The sequence below is a fragment of the Lipotes vexillifer genome, unplaced genomic scaffold (genome assembly GCF_000442215.2).
Source record: "Lipotes vexillifer unplaced genomic scaffold, Lipotes_vexillifer_v1.1 scaffold1049, whole genome shotgun sequence".
Classification (NCBI taxonomy): domain Eukaryota; kingdom Metazoa; phylum Chordata; class Mammalia; order Artiodactyla; family Lipotidae; genus Lipotes; species Lipotes vexillifer.
This window is the reverse complement of record NW_006799027.1, coordinates 1,194,273-1,212,457: the sequence shown is the minus strand read 5'-3', so window position 1 is coordinate 1,212,457 and position 18,185 is coordinate 1,194,273. Positions and strand designations below refer to the sequence as shown.

At 38.5% G+C, this 18,185-nt stretch overlaps 1 protein-coding gene across 13 annotated transcripts in view; it reads left to right on the top strand.

The window, feature by feature from the left end:
• Window positions 1–18,185, top strand: part of PARD3 (par-3 family cell polarity regulator) — a 652,430-nt gene that overhangs the window by 404,845 nt on the left and 229,400 nt on the right. For 4 of the 13 annotated variants that reach the window (XM_007471331.1, XM_007471332.1, XM_007471330.1 and 1 more), the window contains 4 exons: window positions 55–208; window positions 6,780–6,969; window positions 11,560–11,621; window positions 12,774–12,818. In XM_007471331.1, the coding sequence (XP_007471393.1) occupies window positions 55–208; window positions 6,780–6,969; window positions 11,560–11,621; window positions 12,774–12,818 (451 nt within the window). Of the gene's footprint in view, window positions 1–54; window positions 218–6,779; window positions 6,970–11,559; window positions 11,712–12,773; window positions 12,819–18,185 lie in introns of all 13 variants that reach the window. The other 9 variants (XM_007471328.1, XM_007471327.1, XM_007471336.1 and 6 more) reach the window with 6 other exon arrangements.

Sequence of the window (18,185 nt, the reverse complement as noted above, 5' to 3'; positions counted from 1 at the left end):
TGGTCCTCCAGTCCTGACTTTCCCTCGCCCCCCCCCCCACCCCGCTCTCTGCAGCTCAAGTCACCTGGGAGCCCCTCTGGACCTGAGCTGCCCATTGAAACGGTGTTGGATGATAGAGAACGAAGGATTTCCCACTCCCTCTACAGCGGGCTTGAGGGGCTTCTTGATGAGTCACCCACAAGAAATGCTGTGCTCAGCAGGATAATGGGTGAGTCAGGTAAAACCCTGTTGATCACATCTTGTTTGTATGCTTTTACTGGTTCACAGAGAGGTTATTAATGTAATATTAATGTGAAGGAGGCCCATGTTTTCAAGGGGAAGAGGAGCAGGTTCATCATAATCATTCAGGAAGTGTTAATGTGAAGAGAGGAAGTCAATACATTGATTTTGTTAAGTGAGTTTTGGATCCTGTAACGTGGGAAAGGGAAAAAAGAAGGGGATCACACTGAAGTGTTTTCCAGTGATGAAGATATTCTTAGCATGTCTGAGACGATAAGTGAAGCTGTGGTTTTGTTTTTAAATCAAAATTTAGTGGCTTATGGCAAGAAGGATTCAAAAGTTACATGTTTACAATAGCACTGTTTGGAGGGAGGGGAAAAATATGTATATGCATGTATGTGAATATTCACATTTTGTGGTTTGTACTTAATAAGGTGTTACCCTTTTTTAATTGCATCTTGACTTTTTCAAAGCCTTCATTTGAAAATCCTGAAACTAGTTTTTCACATCCTTTGTTTGCATTCAGCACCATAGTGTCTGCGTGGCCCCCAGTGAGGAATGAGGTGATTAGCACTTGCTCTGCAGCCGTTTCAGCTCTCTGCTAACAGGTCCCGTTAATAAAGACTTGCTTTGCCACCAGAGTGGTTTGATTTACTGAGTTGCTTATCTTGGGATTCACTTGTGAGAGTTGTCAAATTTAACACATAAGAAGCTGTTTTGATTAAAATAGCACGTGACATAAAACACTTATTGCTGGTGTGTTTTGCAAGCCTCTAATATGAAGTGCAACCTAAACTTAACTCCACTTTGAGCACACTTAATGGAGATTTAATACAATTCACGTCTCCATTAGGAAGCTTCACTGGAACAGGAATTTGTTTCCTTCATCAGTGGATGTTTATGGAAAGCCTGCTGTTGGCAAGACATTGTGCCTATACTTTTGCTGTAGATACAAAGACAAGTGAGAATCAGTCTGCCGTCAAAGAACTTTCTAGCGGGCATGATAGGAAAAATACGTGAACGTGACTGGTAGAATTTTCTGTTGTTCTTCCTCTAATCCTTCTAGCGTTCTTGTTTGGAAAAATTGCTAAATTCCTTATTTCTTAGTTTGTGACGTGTAGAATGAAGACGTGCCAGCTCTCTGGCTGAATTTTGCCAACAGTTTTCTTTTGGCCTGCTTGACATAGTGCAAGTTGGGGAAGGATGCTGAAGATATTGCGCACCTGTCAGGTGACAGGCATTGCACATAGTTTGTCAGGTTAACCTTTGCTTATTAATGATCACTCTCCTCACTGTGGTGGGGTTTTCCCTACTTTCCTGGTTGTGCTGTGACACTTTATCTTTGTTAAATACTTCTTTTTTTTTTTGTGGTACGCGGGCCTCCCACCACTGTGGCCTCTCCCGCTGCGGAGCACAGGCTCCGGACGCACAGGCTCAGCGGCCATGGCTCACGGGCCCAGCCGCTCCGCGGCATGTGGGATCTTCCCGGACCGGGGCACGAACCCGTGTCCCCTGCATCGGCAGGCGGACTCTCAACCACTGCGCCACCAGGGAAGCCAGTTAAATACTTTGTTATTGATGAAAATTCAAGACCCCTTGAGCGAGAGAGTGTATGTGTTCCCTGGATCTGTGTGCATACAAAGTGATTCGCTGTAATTTCCCCTTTATTATAGGAACATAGGACTTGCCATACTGAATCAGACCATTGGTCCACCAGTTCCTGTAACCTGCGTCCTGACTCCAATCCCTGATGCTTCAGAGGAAGGCGAAAAACTAAAACTAAAAAACAAACCCCCCCCCGCAATTCACCTAGTGACCTTTGGAAGTGCTGTATATATGGGTTGAGGATTCTTTCTTTTTCTTCAGTCTATTGCTCTGATTTTATTAGCTGTGGCCTCGTTAGTCCTCTTAAGTTTGCACTAGAGTTGGCATTGTTTTCCCTTTCCTCTGCTAGAGATGTAATGGACTTGAAAATTCCAGATGCTTCTGCTGGGGCAGTAATCTTCCAGCTCTGTGCTTTGTGATGTACTGTGCGTGGCCTTTTGGGCTGGGGTGGGGGGCAGTGACAGACTCCTTACTCTTCGTTGGTAGGCCAAATTGATGTTGAATGATTTGGATATTTTCTTAAGATAGTTTTTTACACGTTGTATGGGAAACTAGGGATCCCATGTTGTTTTACTCTGAGAAATGTATATGCTTAATTTGATTTATCTTGAGTTTTACAAATTCGAGAATTCCTCAGTCTTTGTCAGTCCCTATTTCAGCATCATTGGCCCTAAGAAACAGACAGTGTTCGTAACATCACTTTCCACTTAAAGTTAGAAATCTTGCAAAGATAGTACCTTGCAACAAGATACCAAAGCCAGGTACCAAATATAAGAAATTAAAGCATTGACTTCCAGTTAACCTAAACCAATAGCAGCAGTATTTACTGCTGGGCACAGTATCTGGGTGCATGGAAAATTTTCAGATCTTGTTTGGTTAGTGGTTGTCTTCTGTACCTTTAGGATATCTCCTGTGTAGACACCAGTGGAGGTGGTGGTATCTGCTCCGTGATCTGCTATGATTCAGATAGAACTTTGTATTGAAATTCCAGCTGACTACATTAAGAAGTGATTAATCTTATGTGGACAGGGTGAATTTTCATGTAGCATATTCCTCCTGTGGAACGCTAGACCCAGAAGGAGCTTTGAGGCTTTCTGACTCATTTCTATGGGAACCTAACCCAGGAGAGAAGCTTCCAAAAAATAGACCAAAAAAGGAAGAGATTTTAGAGTTGGAAGCGTGTCAGATGTCATCAGCTACACTTTCCCACTTAACAGATAAAAGAACTAAGTCCCAAGATCCCATGACGATTTTTGTTTTATTTTGTTCTTGGCTTTTTCCTCTTTCTAAAAATAGCCGTCTCTGAGGAAGACTGGGATCACACAGTAAGTGTTAGTGACATTCATCCTTTATTGACATCCATTTTTAAGTACCCACATTTTCAAGCAACTGGCTTTAGACAGTCTAACAGAATCTTCCATTCTGGCAACAACTGTGATTTAAAAATCAAAGTTATCTTTGCAACAACCTTACAAATCGTGTACTCCAACCTACTAAACGTCTGTTCAGGGGAATTCTGGCCCAAAGAAGTTAAGTGACAGGTCTGAAGCCCCAGACTTCTGTGTTTCTGAACCAGAATTGCGATGCATATTTTTCTGAGTCACGAGTCCCACATTACTGGAACCTGATCGATCTCCTTAGCTCTTGGTGGGGTCAGCCAGAGTCTCAGCCAAAGGCAAGAGTTCTCCAAGTGTCATCTGTATTGGCTGACTTTCCACTATCATGGATTTTCAAGGAGTAATTTTGGATATTTATCAAAAAGAAATCTGTAGCAAGGCTACATAGGATTTCTTCCTTTTAAAAGCCTTAAAAATATTTTACAAATTGCTGGACTGTCTTAACTAGTACTACTAATAACCATAGAGGTAATAGGTGTAGCTAATTTCACCAGCGTGTTCACTTCATAGGACATACCACAAGCTGACATTTGGGAGCATGGAACCTTAAATGTTTTCCACCTTTTTTATCTGAAGAATTTTTCCGTTTAAAGCACAACTGAAATCTGTGGTCTCCATTTTTTAATGTAATCTCAGTAGTTTTTATATTGATACATTGTGGTGAGTTTAAAAAATAATTCTGTTCAGAATACTTTGATCTTGTTAGAAAGTCAACGTAGAAAAATGGAATATTAAGGTTGTTTTTATTGTGAGTCAAATCTCTGGCAAAAGGTTTCTCATTTCACATAGTGTTGCCTTCTATGTAAATGTACCAATGAATAAATGTTTAGTAAACAGTCATTCTGCATCTCATTGTTTCACTCGGCTACAGTCTAAATCTTAGTTTGTTGGTTAACTAGTTGAGGAAAGGAAAGTTTATTCATTAAAAACCGGATCAAAGGTTTCTGAAGTCACCCTTCGAAGGGTTCACATTTAGGACATGCCAAGTACCTGCAAACATAATTGAGAGTTATTCTAAGGGGAGTTTGGTAGAATATGTAGCTTGATAGCTTAGTTCATTACCCCCCAATATATTCTTGGAGCCGCATCCCAAAACACTGTTCGTCACAAGTATGTTAAGAAGTGGAAAACATATATTCTCAAGTCTTTTGAAATATTAGCCTCCAGAATCATAGGGGAAAGAAAAAAAGCTGAATCCTTGTCTTACGGTTAATAGGGACATTTCCTGCAGTTTCTTTAGGTATAAATTTTTAGATCACCTAAGGAACAATATTTCTACTCAAAACAACATGAAAAAGGACTGTCACATGAAAAACCATTCTGTGTTCCATACTGCTTGCTAGACTATCTTTCAGAATATATTGCATAAACATTTTTGTTTTTGTGTTTAGAAATGAATGTGCTATATTATATCAATATAGTTTCTTCCAATAAATTTTGCCTGTGTGAGGACATGGCATTTAATGCTGTGACATGTGCCTTGTCAGTGGTGAGCTACCAGGGATAACTTGGATTTGTCATTCTGTACACTTTTGGGGGGAAAAAAGTATGTTTTGGGAAGGAAATGTTTCTTTAGGTAGTAGTGCAGGAATGTCCGATCTTATTTATAAATGATATTTTATTGAACAGATTTCTGTCTTTCTGTACTAATATCCTAAAACTCAAGTAGGCATAAAGGAGTGATTTGAATTCAGGAAAGGGAAGCAATGAAGTATTAAGTTTGATTTACATTTTTATCATGAGCGTTTATAAACAGTTGCTAGTTTTCACAATTTGTCAAAATGGATGCATTTCAAATCAAAATAGAGTATTTTCATGATAATTTGCTGAGTAGAGGTTTCAGTGAACATATATTATTTCCGTAATAGAGTAGTTGATGCTAAGTAATGATTGCATTTGAAATTTCTAGCAAGTTTGCTTTTGTGGGTTGTCCTGAAAAGATCAACTTAATGTTTGCTCCTTTGTTGAAATGTCTAGAATAATATATATTTTAAAAAATCCTTCAAGTCTATATATGCCATCTCCCAGTTTCCAAAATGGTGTTAAAACGAAAAATATCGTTTACACATTCTTGTGAATGTTTAAAAATTAGATCTTAAGACAGATGTGAAAATGTTCATGAACTGTCTTCACATTGCTATTGTGCTATTTTTAAAAGAAATTACTCGTAAAGGACAAGGGCATCCTGTTTGAAACGGTGGTAGGATTGGGAAGGTGCAGCAATCCTTTTTATTTGCGTAGGAACCGGGAGAGCTGACTTAACAGCTGTGGACATTGGACTTGAAATGACAGTGTTTCCATCCTCCTGTAAGGTGACAGGGAAACTGTCCGTTCTCCTTGCTCTGTTGGGAGAGACAGGCCAGTAGGGCGACACCACACCGTGATGCATGTTTCTCTGAGGACAGCCTTTCACAAGATATCCATGTGAACCGAAGCTTCGCCCATGAGTTCTTGCTCAGAGGAAATATGGCCCAAGATTTGAGGAGGAAGCCAGAAGAACTATAGGTGTTTTGGGGAGGAAGATGGCAACATTTGGACCCCAGCTTTATCTTTAAGGATTCAGGGCCCTGAATTATAATTTTATCCCAGGAAAGATAAACGCCTATCATGCCGATCCTGGAACCTGAGCAGATTTTACTGAAAGAAACTGATCAATGTGGACAGTTCTGGGCCTTTTCTTACCGAGAACACTATATCCTAATTGAATAAATCAAAATTTACAAGCTCCCCTGTCTTGGCCTGAAAAACCTCTGGGCAGTGAGATCCTAATCTCTTCTCTTTAATATCACTCCTACCATCTCCCCACAAGGCTCATCTTTGAAGTGTCACCTGAGTGCACTGTGCACTTTTCTCCATCATGCATTTAATGATGTTCTTGCTGATGTCTAAAACCAATGTCATCGTTTCTTACAGTAGAAGAGATCGTATTAATCATTCAAAACCCATCTCGGATGTTGACTTTTTTTTAAGACTCCCAGCATCCTCTTCCTTCAGCTACCCAGGCAATTGCCAGCACTAGTGAATGCCAGGGCACTTCTGGCACATCACTCAGAGCACCAATCAATTACTACTTTATCTATCTCCTTCTCTGAGGTGTGAGCCATTGAGAGGCAGAGATTAAGTCTTCCTTACAAACCTGCCAGGTGGTAGGTGCCCAGCTAGTCAATGAGTGAATGATTGATGTAAGTCTGCAGGGCTTCCCTCCAGATTTCCTCGTAAAATTTTTCAAAGGACTATAAACGACTTCAAATCTATGTGGCATTTTCACATTAGAAGTCATTCTGGAGATCATCTCTGGCCTTAGGAAACTTAATACCAGAGACATAGAATACCACACCCAGAGCACCATAGCTGTCGTGTCAGAGGAAGGAATAGACCGGAGGTCTCCATTTGACATTCATCTATGAAAAATAAGTTTACTTAATTCCATTTTGTCCTACCAGGTTGAGCAGATTTTGGAAATTTAGACTTTTTCTAATGTAGCAAAGTATTAACATTCATATCCATAACCCTTAGATGGATGTCTAGAATATCTCTTTGTTTTTTTCCACTGGACAGGTAAATACCAGCTGTCCCCCACGGTGAATATGCCCCAAGACGACACTGTCATTATCGAGGATGACAGGCTGCCAGTACTCCCCCCACATCTCTCTGACCAGTCGTCTTCCAGCTCCCACGATGATGTAGGATTTGTGACAACGGACACTGGCGCGTGGGCCAAGGCCGGCATCAGTGAGTCAGCAGAGTGGTAAGAGCACTGTTGGGAAACATCGGTTACACATGCAGTCACACTTGATTTTAGGGTTAAACAGTCTGTCACCGAGCACAGTGAATCAATGTCTTTTATAGCGGTGTTCTGATTTAATAATAACGATTTAATACTCGTAGTTGTCACTCCTTAAGCAAAAGATTCCCCCCAGCCTCATAAACCTGCCCAACTGTGTCAGCCTTTTCAGTGCTATCGTTAAGAGTTTAGCCAAACCAACAAGAAAACTACCACTAACCCCCAAACTCTACTCATTTAAGTTAAGTTTCACAAGTGAAACTTTTATTTCAGATCTGTGTTAATTCGACGAATTGTTTTTCTGTTCCATAAATAAATTCTAAGCAAATCCCTTTGGTGACCGAGAGTTTGTCACAATTAGATGACTTTGGCCAAATTAGTAGTTGTTACGTTCTGGGAGTGGGAAGAGGCTTTTTCAGATTTTCTTTTTAGAGCGCTATAACTTGACTAGTCTCTGTACTTACTTCTAACATTATGACTTCAGGGGCAGTCTAAGGCTATTTTATCTCTCAAAATAGAAGAAAGCATTTGATATTATTGAGCCAATGTGTGGCACATAAATGTGGATGAGTGTCTTCATTTGCGTGCCTAGTAATTATATACATCAATAAGCGAAAGGACAGTCCCTGCCAGGGATGACCTTGGAAGGCTGTAGTGATAATGAACACAACCATGTGAAGCATTATACCAGAATCTTCTTATTGCCCTTTCTCTGGGGTCTTTTAAGAATCCATCAGCAAAATGATATTTCAGTGTTGTGGCATTGAGCTACACTCAAGCCCGTGTGATAACAGCTTACCTTTGAACGCGTTTTTTGGTTCGGCGTAGAGGGGGAGCTACCATACAAAGTAAAAACCCACCTGAATCAGACGCTGTAGCATTTACCGCTGCGGTTTATATCTCTTTCTGAAAGTGAAAGCAATGACAGAGACGGTAAGGATTAGATATTTGCAGTATTCATCGAAGGGACAAAAACCTTTTGAGTCTCCACCGTGATGAGGAATTTTGAAGGCAGCCGTAGGAATAGATGTTTGGGGCCTTAAGAAATGCTGTATTGGTGAAAGTCAACAAACAACGAGCAGGGCTGGAGTGTGGCATTAATCTCCCTAAGGGGATTCATAACACAGTGAGGACTTGTATGATTTTGCTGTGGGGAATGTGCAGGGGCTGGAAAAGTATATGAATGAAGGGTTATCCAAACAAGAATGGCAGCTGTTCTGAATCACGGCAGAAAAATTAAGCTTTTCCAGCATGACAGTATCTCCCTAATCCTTGATGAAAATGTTATGAAAACAAAAGGGCAATAAGGCAGGATTAATAACTGGAATTTTAATAACTTTGTGGGGGGGAGGTCAGGGTATGGTTACATTCTTTAAAGAATCAGCTGTCAGTCCTGCAGACTAACTTGCTAAGTATGCTAGCGTATTGTTTCTTGTGTCTGAAATTAGTTTAATGGGAAGAATTAATTATGTTATGGTTTAAGAATATTTAGTTATTTTAAGATTCTTATTCACTCAAAAACTCATTTGCCATTTTCAGTTGTGTATGTGTACAGTTCGCTGCACGATTGTGGAAGGCTGAATATGTCAAATGGCTAAAGTTTGCGTTTCTTAATTGATAGAATATACTTGTTTTCAATCCATGAATTGATTTAGGGAACATAACAACGTTTTTAAGGTGAAGAAGGTAAAACAGCAAATTCTCATCTTAGTGACAACATAATTTCGGAGGATATAAAATTAGTTTAAAAAATACGGCAATATGTGGCTTTCAGGAACAAAAATTTGTACTTCTTTGAAAAACCTTTAACCAATAATTTTTATTAAAAATGTATTGCAGATTCACTCTGTTCACACACTTGATGCCTATTTTGGAATTCAGGTTTTAGTGTAATTCACACGATACAGAAAAGTGTTGATGAGCATGTGCAGGATGGTCGGAGAGATCAACTTTCAGTATCTAAAAGAATTACTCTTGGACTTCCCCGGCTGTCCCGTGGTTCAGACTCCGAGCTTCCACTGCAGGGGACGCGGGTTCGATCCCTGGTCAGGGAACTAAGATCCCGTATGCCTCATGGCGCAGCCAAAATGCACAAACAAACAAAAAGAATTACTCTTAGTTCAAATAGCATATTTAGTGTTTATTGTTGCAAAATTGTTCTCACCATATAGGTTTTAATTTTCTAGGACTGTGTTTTCGAATTGGGGTGTATGTGCCCTGGAAATTATAAGCATAGTAGTATGTGGATACTACTATATAAGCATAATATACACACACATATATATTTAAGAAATATGCAAAAGCAGTCTATACTTATATACGTAATATATGCTGGAGCTATGCACACACATGTATATACATACACACATAGGGTATGAGCAGAGTAGTATGAGAAGGGGCACCTAAGGCTTCAAGGTGAACATGACCCTGCTTCTTCCTGGAACGTCAAATTTATTCCAGGCTTTACAGATGAGATATGATATATTAAAAATGAAAAGATTTAGTGTAGGATGCAAACAAAATAACATTGATTAGGATATAACGTAGTGTTTTACATAAAAAAATCGTTTTTGCTTTGGGCTGAGCTCCCAGTCCCTGAGCCAGAACAAGGGTTAGCAAGCTGGGTGCCCAGGGGAGCAAACGTAAGGAGCTCCTCACTCTCAGGTGTGGCCCCTGAACTCACAGGACCCTGAGATCAGAGCTCCCTTGAATTCTGAGTCCCAGGCACCCACGTTGCCTCCTCCCCGGGCCCTGCTCTGTACTTGGTGGAAAAGATGGAGAGGGATCGTCCATTTCCTTTTGGAGGTTTTGGTTGATGGTTGGTTTTTAAATACCCTGTTTCCGTTATCATAGTTTTCATAACTTTGAAAATTTGAGATAGCAAGTCTTTGTCGGCTAATAATAACTTACTTTGCATGGTGGTCTGCAGTTTACTGAGGGCTTTCCCCTTGTGTCCTTGAATTCTCTCAGTGGCCCGGCCAGTGGTTGGGGCCACTCTTTTCTTCACGGAGCCAATGAAGACACAGGGGCTCAAAGCGTTCAGGCCACACCACCTGATGGCAAAGCACTGCCTTCATGTCTTCCTTGTCGCAGTTTTTGGTTTAGCCTTTCCCTAATGCCATCTGTCATTTCATGCACAGTGAATTGCAGCTAAATTTCTGATGTATATCCAAACCAGATCACTACCCTTTTATCAATATGCATGGTCATTCCCATAGGACCAATACAGGATTAGAGAAGCTGGTTTCCAGCAGAAGCATAAGGAGGGCTTGTGTAGTGGAAGCTGACGTAGTGGAGAGGCCACCACATTCTCGCGTGTCCAGTGAGCTGTGGAGGGATGTTCTCCTACCTGGCCATGTAGGCAAGGTGGCTCCACACTGGTACAGGAGAGCTCTCTATTTACTCACGGTGCTCAGCATAGAGAAAAACCACGTCATTGTGGGGCTGGGCTCCCAACACCTGGTGGTGCTTCTGAAAGTGTTAGTGGGATTTACAAATAGGACCAATTCCCCTGCCACTTCCATTGTGAAAACACTTGATACTGTATCCTGTTACCACTGATCTGCCCTGTGTTTCATCATCTCTGCTGGAGCCACTGTGTTGGTGTCACACAGATCAAATGCCATCCAGACTTAGTCACGCTTTTCCTGACTCCCTGGAATACCAGTCAGTCTCCCATCCATGCATCCACACAGTCTTATGTGTGCTTCGGGTTTGATATTTTTCTTAGGGAATAGAGATCTTTTCTTATTTATTACTTTGACTTTGGTACCCGGCACCACACTTTCATAAGAATAGGATCTAATCGTGATTTGTTGAGTTGATTTCTTCTCAGTTGATTAAGTATTGCAGAGAAGCTACATCCTCATAAAACTGCATGCCATAAAGGTGTTTTTTTTTTTTTTTCTGAAACACAAGATAAAGGATATATAAAATGACCAGAACATATCCTTTTTTAAAAAAAAATTATTTTATTGAACTATAGTTGATTTACAATGTTATGTTAATTTCTGCTGTACAACAAAGTGATTCAGTGTACATATATACATTCTTTTTCATATTCGTTTCCATTGTGGTTTATCACAAGGTATTGAATAGAGTTCCCTGTGCAATACAGTAGGACCTTGTTGTTTATCCGTTTTGTATATAATAGTTTGCATCTGCTAATCCCAAACTCCCAATCCATCCCTCCCCCACGTCAACCACAAGTCTGCAGAACATACCCTTTTCAAAACTTCTATTCAGTTGCAATTCATATAGTCACTAATTTGCTGCCAGTATTTGTATTAATATATGAAAGTTTTCCTCAAAGATTCAGTCTTTCTCACATGGAGAAGGAATTGCTCTAAATGTAAATTAATGTCGTATTTTCCCGTCACCTCCTACACAACCACAGTTCTTTTGATGGACTATATTTGTGCTATTTAGTTTAAATATTTCTGAGGAATATCCATATACACACATTCATACACACAGGTGTAGATGAACTTTCCTGAACGTCATGTCTCTTATTTTCAATAAATGTTTTTATGTTTCTCTTTCTCTTCACACCAGCTCTTTGAGTCCAGACGTCGATCCAGTTCTTGCTTTTCAACGAGAGGGATTTGGACGTCAGAGTATGTCAGAAAAACGCACAAAGCAATTTTCAGATGCCAGTCAATTGGATTTCGTTAAAACGCGAAAATCAAAAAGCATGGATTTAGGTAGTGAGTACAATCTCCATGAATCTTTATCTAAATACGGTTTAGATGCTTTCAGATGAAAATCGATGGTCCCAAACACATGTCTGTTTACTGTGAGCAATAGAGAAAATAAATGCGAAATGAGGCAATTTGGCAAAAATTAGTTTTTCTCCAAGTTTGAGATAACCATACTTCTAAGTGGCATGTTTACATCATGTGCAATATGTTAATATATATGTTTTCTGATGAGAAAAGAAACAAACACATGTGCATATCATGCTCTATTCATGTATCTTTATTTGAAAAAAACGAAATGTTTTAACACTTTGGCTGCTTAAAACCAATTTCATTGGAATATGATTTGGTTGGTTGTGGGGATGCTTGAACCAGAAGACGTTTTGGAGAGAAACCATTATCTCAATCCATGTCTAGAGTTTGGTTACTTCGTGATATTTTCCTTCCATTGCTGTCCTTTAAGGTTTATTTGATAGAAACCCTTATGTGTTGATAATTAAGGCCTTTAACTGGAGTCATAATTTGAGAGCATATTTATTGTAGAAAGTATTTGGAAGCAAATGAGAGGAGGAAAATAATCCTAGTTGTTCAATCAGACACCGATCATGTAGTGTCTCTTTTTAAATCCAAATCCACCAAAAACCAAAACAAACAAACAAACAAATTAATTAATTAATTATATCCATACACCAATTGAATGATTAGAAAAACCTTTGTTAATCAACTATAACGTATTTATGCTGTTCTCTGGTGGCTGTTTGTACTTCGAGACTAAAAACATTCATTTATCCCATGCATAAAAGAAAAATCGGGCTATTCCTTGCCTGGCTAATTATGATATGCTAACATATCAATAACACACGTGTCTGTGAAATGAGATGACTGGCATTGCATGGAGACACTGCTTTTTCCCCCTTTTTTTTGATTATGAATGTTTGCTTGATATTTCATATATTTTGCATGAAATATTACCTAAGAATTATCACCTAACTGAAAAGATCTGGGAATGGTTGAAGCATGTTGGGCTGTGGGACTAACTGGGCTAACCATTATACATTTACCTTTTAACAGTAGCTGACGAGACTAAACTCAATACAGTGGATGACCAGAAAGCAGGTAAGAATGGACACTTAGACTGTTGCCATAGAAACTGTGGTCCAAGGAGCTTATCATAATTATAGGGCTGCCAATCACATAGCACGTAAACATAAATATTCCAGGCTGGCACGGATGTTATCATAGTAGGAAATCAAATGGTACAAGAAAATGAAAGTTTTCTGTGAGAAGAAATTTATCACTGTAGTACATACTAAATGGAAATATAATTTAGTGCTTCAGAGACACTAAAACAACCTAGATCTTCTTAATTATATTTGTGTAGGAATGTTTTGTCACAATTTATAAAAAAAGTCAAAATCCTGAAAACGTGATCTCTTAGGGTGGATTCTTTGTTTCGCAGTCATCTATCTGATGCTTAGGTTAACATCCAAAACATGATTCTCAAAGTGGTGATTTTCGTTTGACGGATAATGGCACAAATATAAATATTTTCACTGAAGGACAGTGTCTAGTATTGCTCTCATTAGTCACTCAGAAAAGCTTGGATCTTTTTCTGATGCAAGCATTAGTTTGTAGTTACCTAACATTGAATTAGACTATATATTGCATCCTTATCTTTGTGAACCTGCTTGAAGGTTTCGTTTTTGTTTTTTGTTTTAATTTATTTATTTTTTGCCTGCGTTGGGTTTTCATTGCTGCATGCGGGCTTTCTCTAGTTGCAGCGAGTGGGGGATACTCTTGGTTGCGGTGCGTGGGCTTCTCATTGTGGTGGCTTCTCTCGTTGAGCACAAGCTCTAGGTGCGTGGGCTTCAGTAGTTGTGGTGTGTGAGCTTCGGTAATTGTGGCTCGCAGGCTCTAGAGCGCAGACTTCAGTAGTTGTGGCTCACAGTCTCAGTAGTTGTGGCTCATGGGCTCTAGAGCGCAGGCTCAGTAGTTGTGGCACATGGGCTTAGTTGCTTCATGCCATGTGGGATCTTCCCGGATCAGGGCTTGAACCCGTGTCCCCTGCATTGGCAGGCGGATTCTTAACCACTGCGCCACCAGGGAAGCCCTTGTTTTTGTTTTTGTTTTTGTTTTTAGCTATTTAGGGCTTGCTTCTAAGATGCTGCCTAAATCATTCCGTAAGAACAATGGATTATTTTGAACTGGGTTTTACATGATAGTAGATTTTATATGTTATTTTATGACAATAGTCAGAGGAAAGTCTTTATGTGTAATTAAAGCCATGTGCTTTGTACAATTGAGCGTTTTGATTTATTATTATAAGTTTGGAATAGAGTTTTAATTATTCTAGCTCCAGTATGATTTAGTTACACCACTTAGCACTAATTAGCTTCAATTCACCTTTGTAACCTGCAGTAGTAATTAGTTTTAGGCTTCTTGAAAAATGTGTATCCCACATACATATGTAAAGATAATTGTGGACATGGCTGGAGTTTTCACATTCTGTAAAGATAGATTGTAAAAACTACGTCCAATAAATCATTGGATTAACTGTAGTGCAGGGCAATTAACAATAGCCTCAGCCCTTATTAAGTAGTTATTTCTTTTATCAAACATAACATTCATTGGAATTCTGAAGCAGGACTAAAGAAAAACATTATTTGATAGTTTACATATGTAAATTAGTAATTCGTTTTTGGAGTTAATGATATTCAGTACTTCTCAAGAAGTAACCCCTGTTCAAGTTAATGTTTATAAAAAACAAATCGAGCTGCTCAGATTAAAGAACATGACTTTATATAATACGCCAATTAGGTAAAGTAAGGAAAATAGTTAATTTAACCAACTCACTAACAGGAAAAGAACAATTTATTATGATTAAAAAATAATAATATCCAGTTTTCAACTGAGAACATTAAATAACTTTCATGGTGAGAAGGCAGATTTTAATCATCTGATTGAATCATCTGCTTTCATAGTGCCTTAGAATATTAGTTAGATCCTAGATAAAAAGCATTTATAAAATACTATGTGCGATCTATCGTACCGAATTAAATTGGAAAAACGTGGGACAAAAAATTATTACATAGACATCAAAGTACTTTCTGGTCTATTGCTTTTAAATCTACAATGAATAAAATATCTACACTGAATCCTTCCCATCCTCCAGTATTAGACAGTGAACAGATTTTCAGTTATCTTTCTTTCTTCACTTCACTTGAATTGCTAAGATTATCATGATTTTACAGTTTAGTCCAAAGGTTTTTGGTAGAGTCACAGTGGCATTTTAGTGTAGATCATCTGTCTAGCTGTAAGCCTTTCATAATGAAAATTGAATTCCATCTCCCTTTGCCCTTGCAAAAGACATCCTCTCCTTTTTTTTTTTTTGGTGAGAGAGGTATTAGTAGGTAAGAGTAGAAAAATAGACCTTAGGAAAATAGTATGATTATGATTTCCCCTTTTATTCCTGGATTTAGGAATCTTCTATGACATTTGGGGGGTAAATTTACTTTCTGCAACAAAAGAAGGAACAGGAATAAGAGAATTGTGTTTCTAATAGTTTAATCCTTGAATATAAAAAATAAGCAAAGTATCCTAATGACCTAAAAGATTTATATAAGGAGCTTCAAAATACTATTTTTTAATTATTATTTTACATTTAAAATAATTTAAAAATTATTATTTTACATTTAAAATAATTTAAAAATTATTTAAAATTTAGAGACATTGATTTTTTGTGTGTGTAAATAAAACTACTCTCTTGCCCCTACTTTGTATAGTGAGAGATATTTTCAGTTTTTATTCCTGCTAAATGATGAGTTTATGATGTTAGGAATCTCAGTGATCCTCATTTAGGAATCTTATTAATTTATTACTTAACAAAATCTCTGTTAAAAGTTTCTTTGACAAACATACCACTTGCATGAATGAAATCCATGTTATAGATCAAGAGTCAGCAAACTCTTTCTGTAAAGAGCCAGGGAGTAAATATGGTAGATCTTATACACCAAACAGTCTCTGGAGCAATTACTTAATTCTGATGTAGTGTGAAGGCAAGCCATGGAGGATATGCAGATGAATGGACATGGCTATGTTCCAGTCAGATTTTCCAGATTTGGCCCATAGTTTGCTGATCGCTGTTATAGATGCACAAATTATAGATGTTATAAAAATTTTCAACCATATATAAAGACTGTAGTTTATTAACCTACCATATACCCAATACCCATCATATATAATTATCAACATTTTGCCAAAATGTTATACTACAGTGTTAAGAATTTAGAGAAAAGAGTAGATAGGTAAGCTCCCAATTATGCTTACAAAATATCTATTGCTTATTTAGTTACAATTCCATCATTTTTTTTATCCCTGATTTGCTTGTGTTTTGTTTCTTAATAAATACATATATACATTTATCTATACATATATCAATATTTATATACATGTAATATATATATTTATTTGAATAAATACTCATGCCATATGCCATATCTGAAATTATTAAAGCTTTTAGTGCTCTGAGTATCTTAAGTCAAATCTCAGCTAACTTTTCATACATAAATTTGTTTTGTTTGTTTGGTTTTTTTTTTTCACTGCGTTGGACCTTCATTGCTGCATGTGGGCTTTCTCTAGTTGTGGCAAGCGGGGGCTGCTCTTTGTTGGGGTGTGCGGGCTTCTCATTGCAGTGGCTTTTCTTGTTGTGGAGCACAGGCTCTAGGCACTCGGGCTTCAGTAATTGTGGCACGCAGGCTCAGTAACTGTGGCTTGTGGGCTGTAGAGCACAGGCTCAAGAGCTGTGGCACATGGGCTTAGTTACTCTGTGGCATGTGGGATCTTCCCGGACCAGGGATCGAACCCGTGTCCCCTGCATTGGCAGGCGGATTCTTAACCACTGAGCCCCCAGGGAAGCCCATAAATTATGTTTTTATGATAATCTCTAGAAAGTATCAAATCTTCATTGGAGATATATACATAGATACATATAGATACATACATGCATACATACATAAACATGTCCTTTATGAAGCCAAGAAGGTACTATTTCCCTTATAAATGTTTATAGGACCTAAATGAAACTAGTAAGTTATGAAAATTGATAGGCATGATTTATTCAGAAAAAGATCTTCCTAGTGCTAATTGTAGAAAATGTGAACGTAAATGTCCCTACCCAGGGATCATCTTTTCCCATTCTCTTTGATTCTTTGATTTCTTAGTTTTTCTTTCATTCTTCGGAACAAAATTCATTTTCCTTCCTGTGACATGACTTTTATGGGTATTTAAAACATGAACTTGTCAAAAATTATAGGGCTATCAAGAGAAAAAGTAAGGTTGATCATCCTAGAAAGAAATATTTCTTGTGAATTTTTGTCATAAAATAAATAATCAAATATATACAAACCTGCATGGAAAAAGTTAAATAAATCATATTTTTCTCCCAAGCACAATGATTTATAGAATATTTTTTCTTCTTTAGAGTCATCTGTCTGCCTTTCTGCCTATGTTACATTTTAACATACTTATTCTAACTTAAAACTGCTACCCCATTGTGAAAATCATGTGAAAGGTGTCATGTAAATGAATCTTAAAACGATAATTCTTGTTTTGACTCTCGCAATTTAATTTTTATTCTGTTTTATACTCTGAGCAATGGAAAGCCCATGTCAGAACTCTTTGTCTTCTAAGTGATAACATATCAAGGCTACTCCTTAATTATTGATCCACATATGGGCTGATGGCCCCACGTGGAGAGAAACTATCCAGCCTCTCCTACCCTCCCTTTTTTTTTGTTTTTTTGCACCTGTCTTTTTATCAGTGTAAGTGAAGAACTAGTTATATAACCTGGGTTGCCCAGCTGGTGGTTGCTGGCATTTCAGCCATCCAGACGCTAAATTCATCTACCTCTGAGCGCCGGGTCAGGCAATGATGGATGAGGTTGTCTTACCTGGTTAAAGAAATCCATTTTGATTGCATTCTAAAGCTTAGTTACCATCTCGGGACTTCCTGCCCTAGATCCTCAAGTCACAGAGCCACATTTTTTGTGTTTTGATATTTATTTATTTATTAATTTGGCTGCACCGGGTCTTAGTTGCGGCACAGGGATCTTCGTTGTGGCATGCAGGATCTTTTTTTAGTTGCGGCATGTGGGATCTTAGTTCCCTGACCAGGGATTGAACCCAGGTCTCCTGCATTGGGAGCACAGAGTCGTAACCACTGGATGACCAGGGAAGTCCCCAGTCACATTTTTAATCGTCTGAATTCTCCCCTGCCATCCTACTGAAATTTTCTTGGTAATTGTGATGTCTTGTTCCTTCTGTTCATCACCTGTTTCCCTTTGCAGGCCTGGAGATCTTAGTACTCACATCCAGCTCTTGAGTCCTTTCTCCCTTACTTCTTTCTCCTCTCTCTCTCTCTCTCTCTCTCTCTCTCTCTCCCCCTCCCTCTCTCCCCCCCCCCCCCCCCCCATCTATCCTCTTTTAT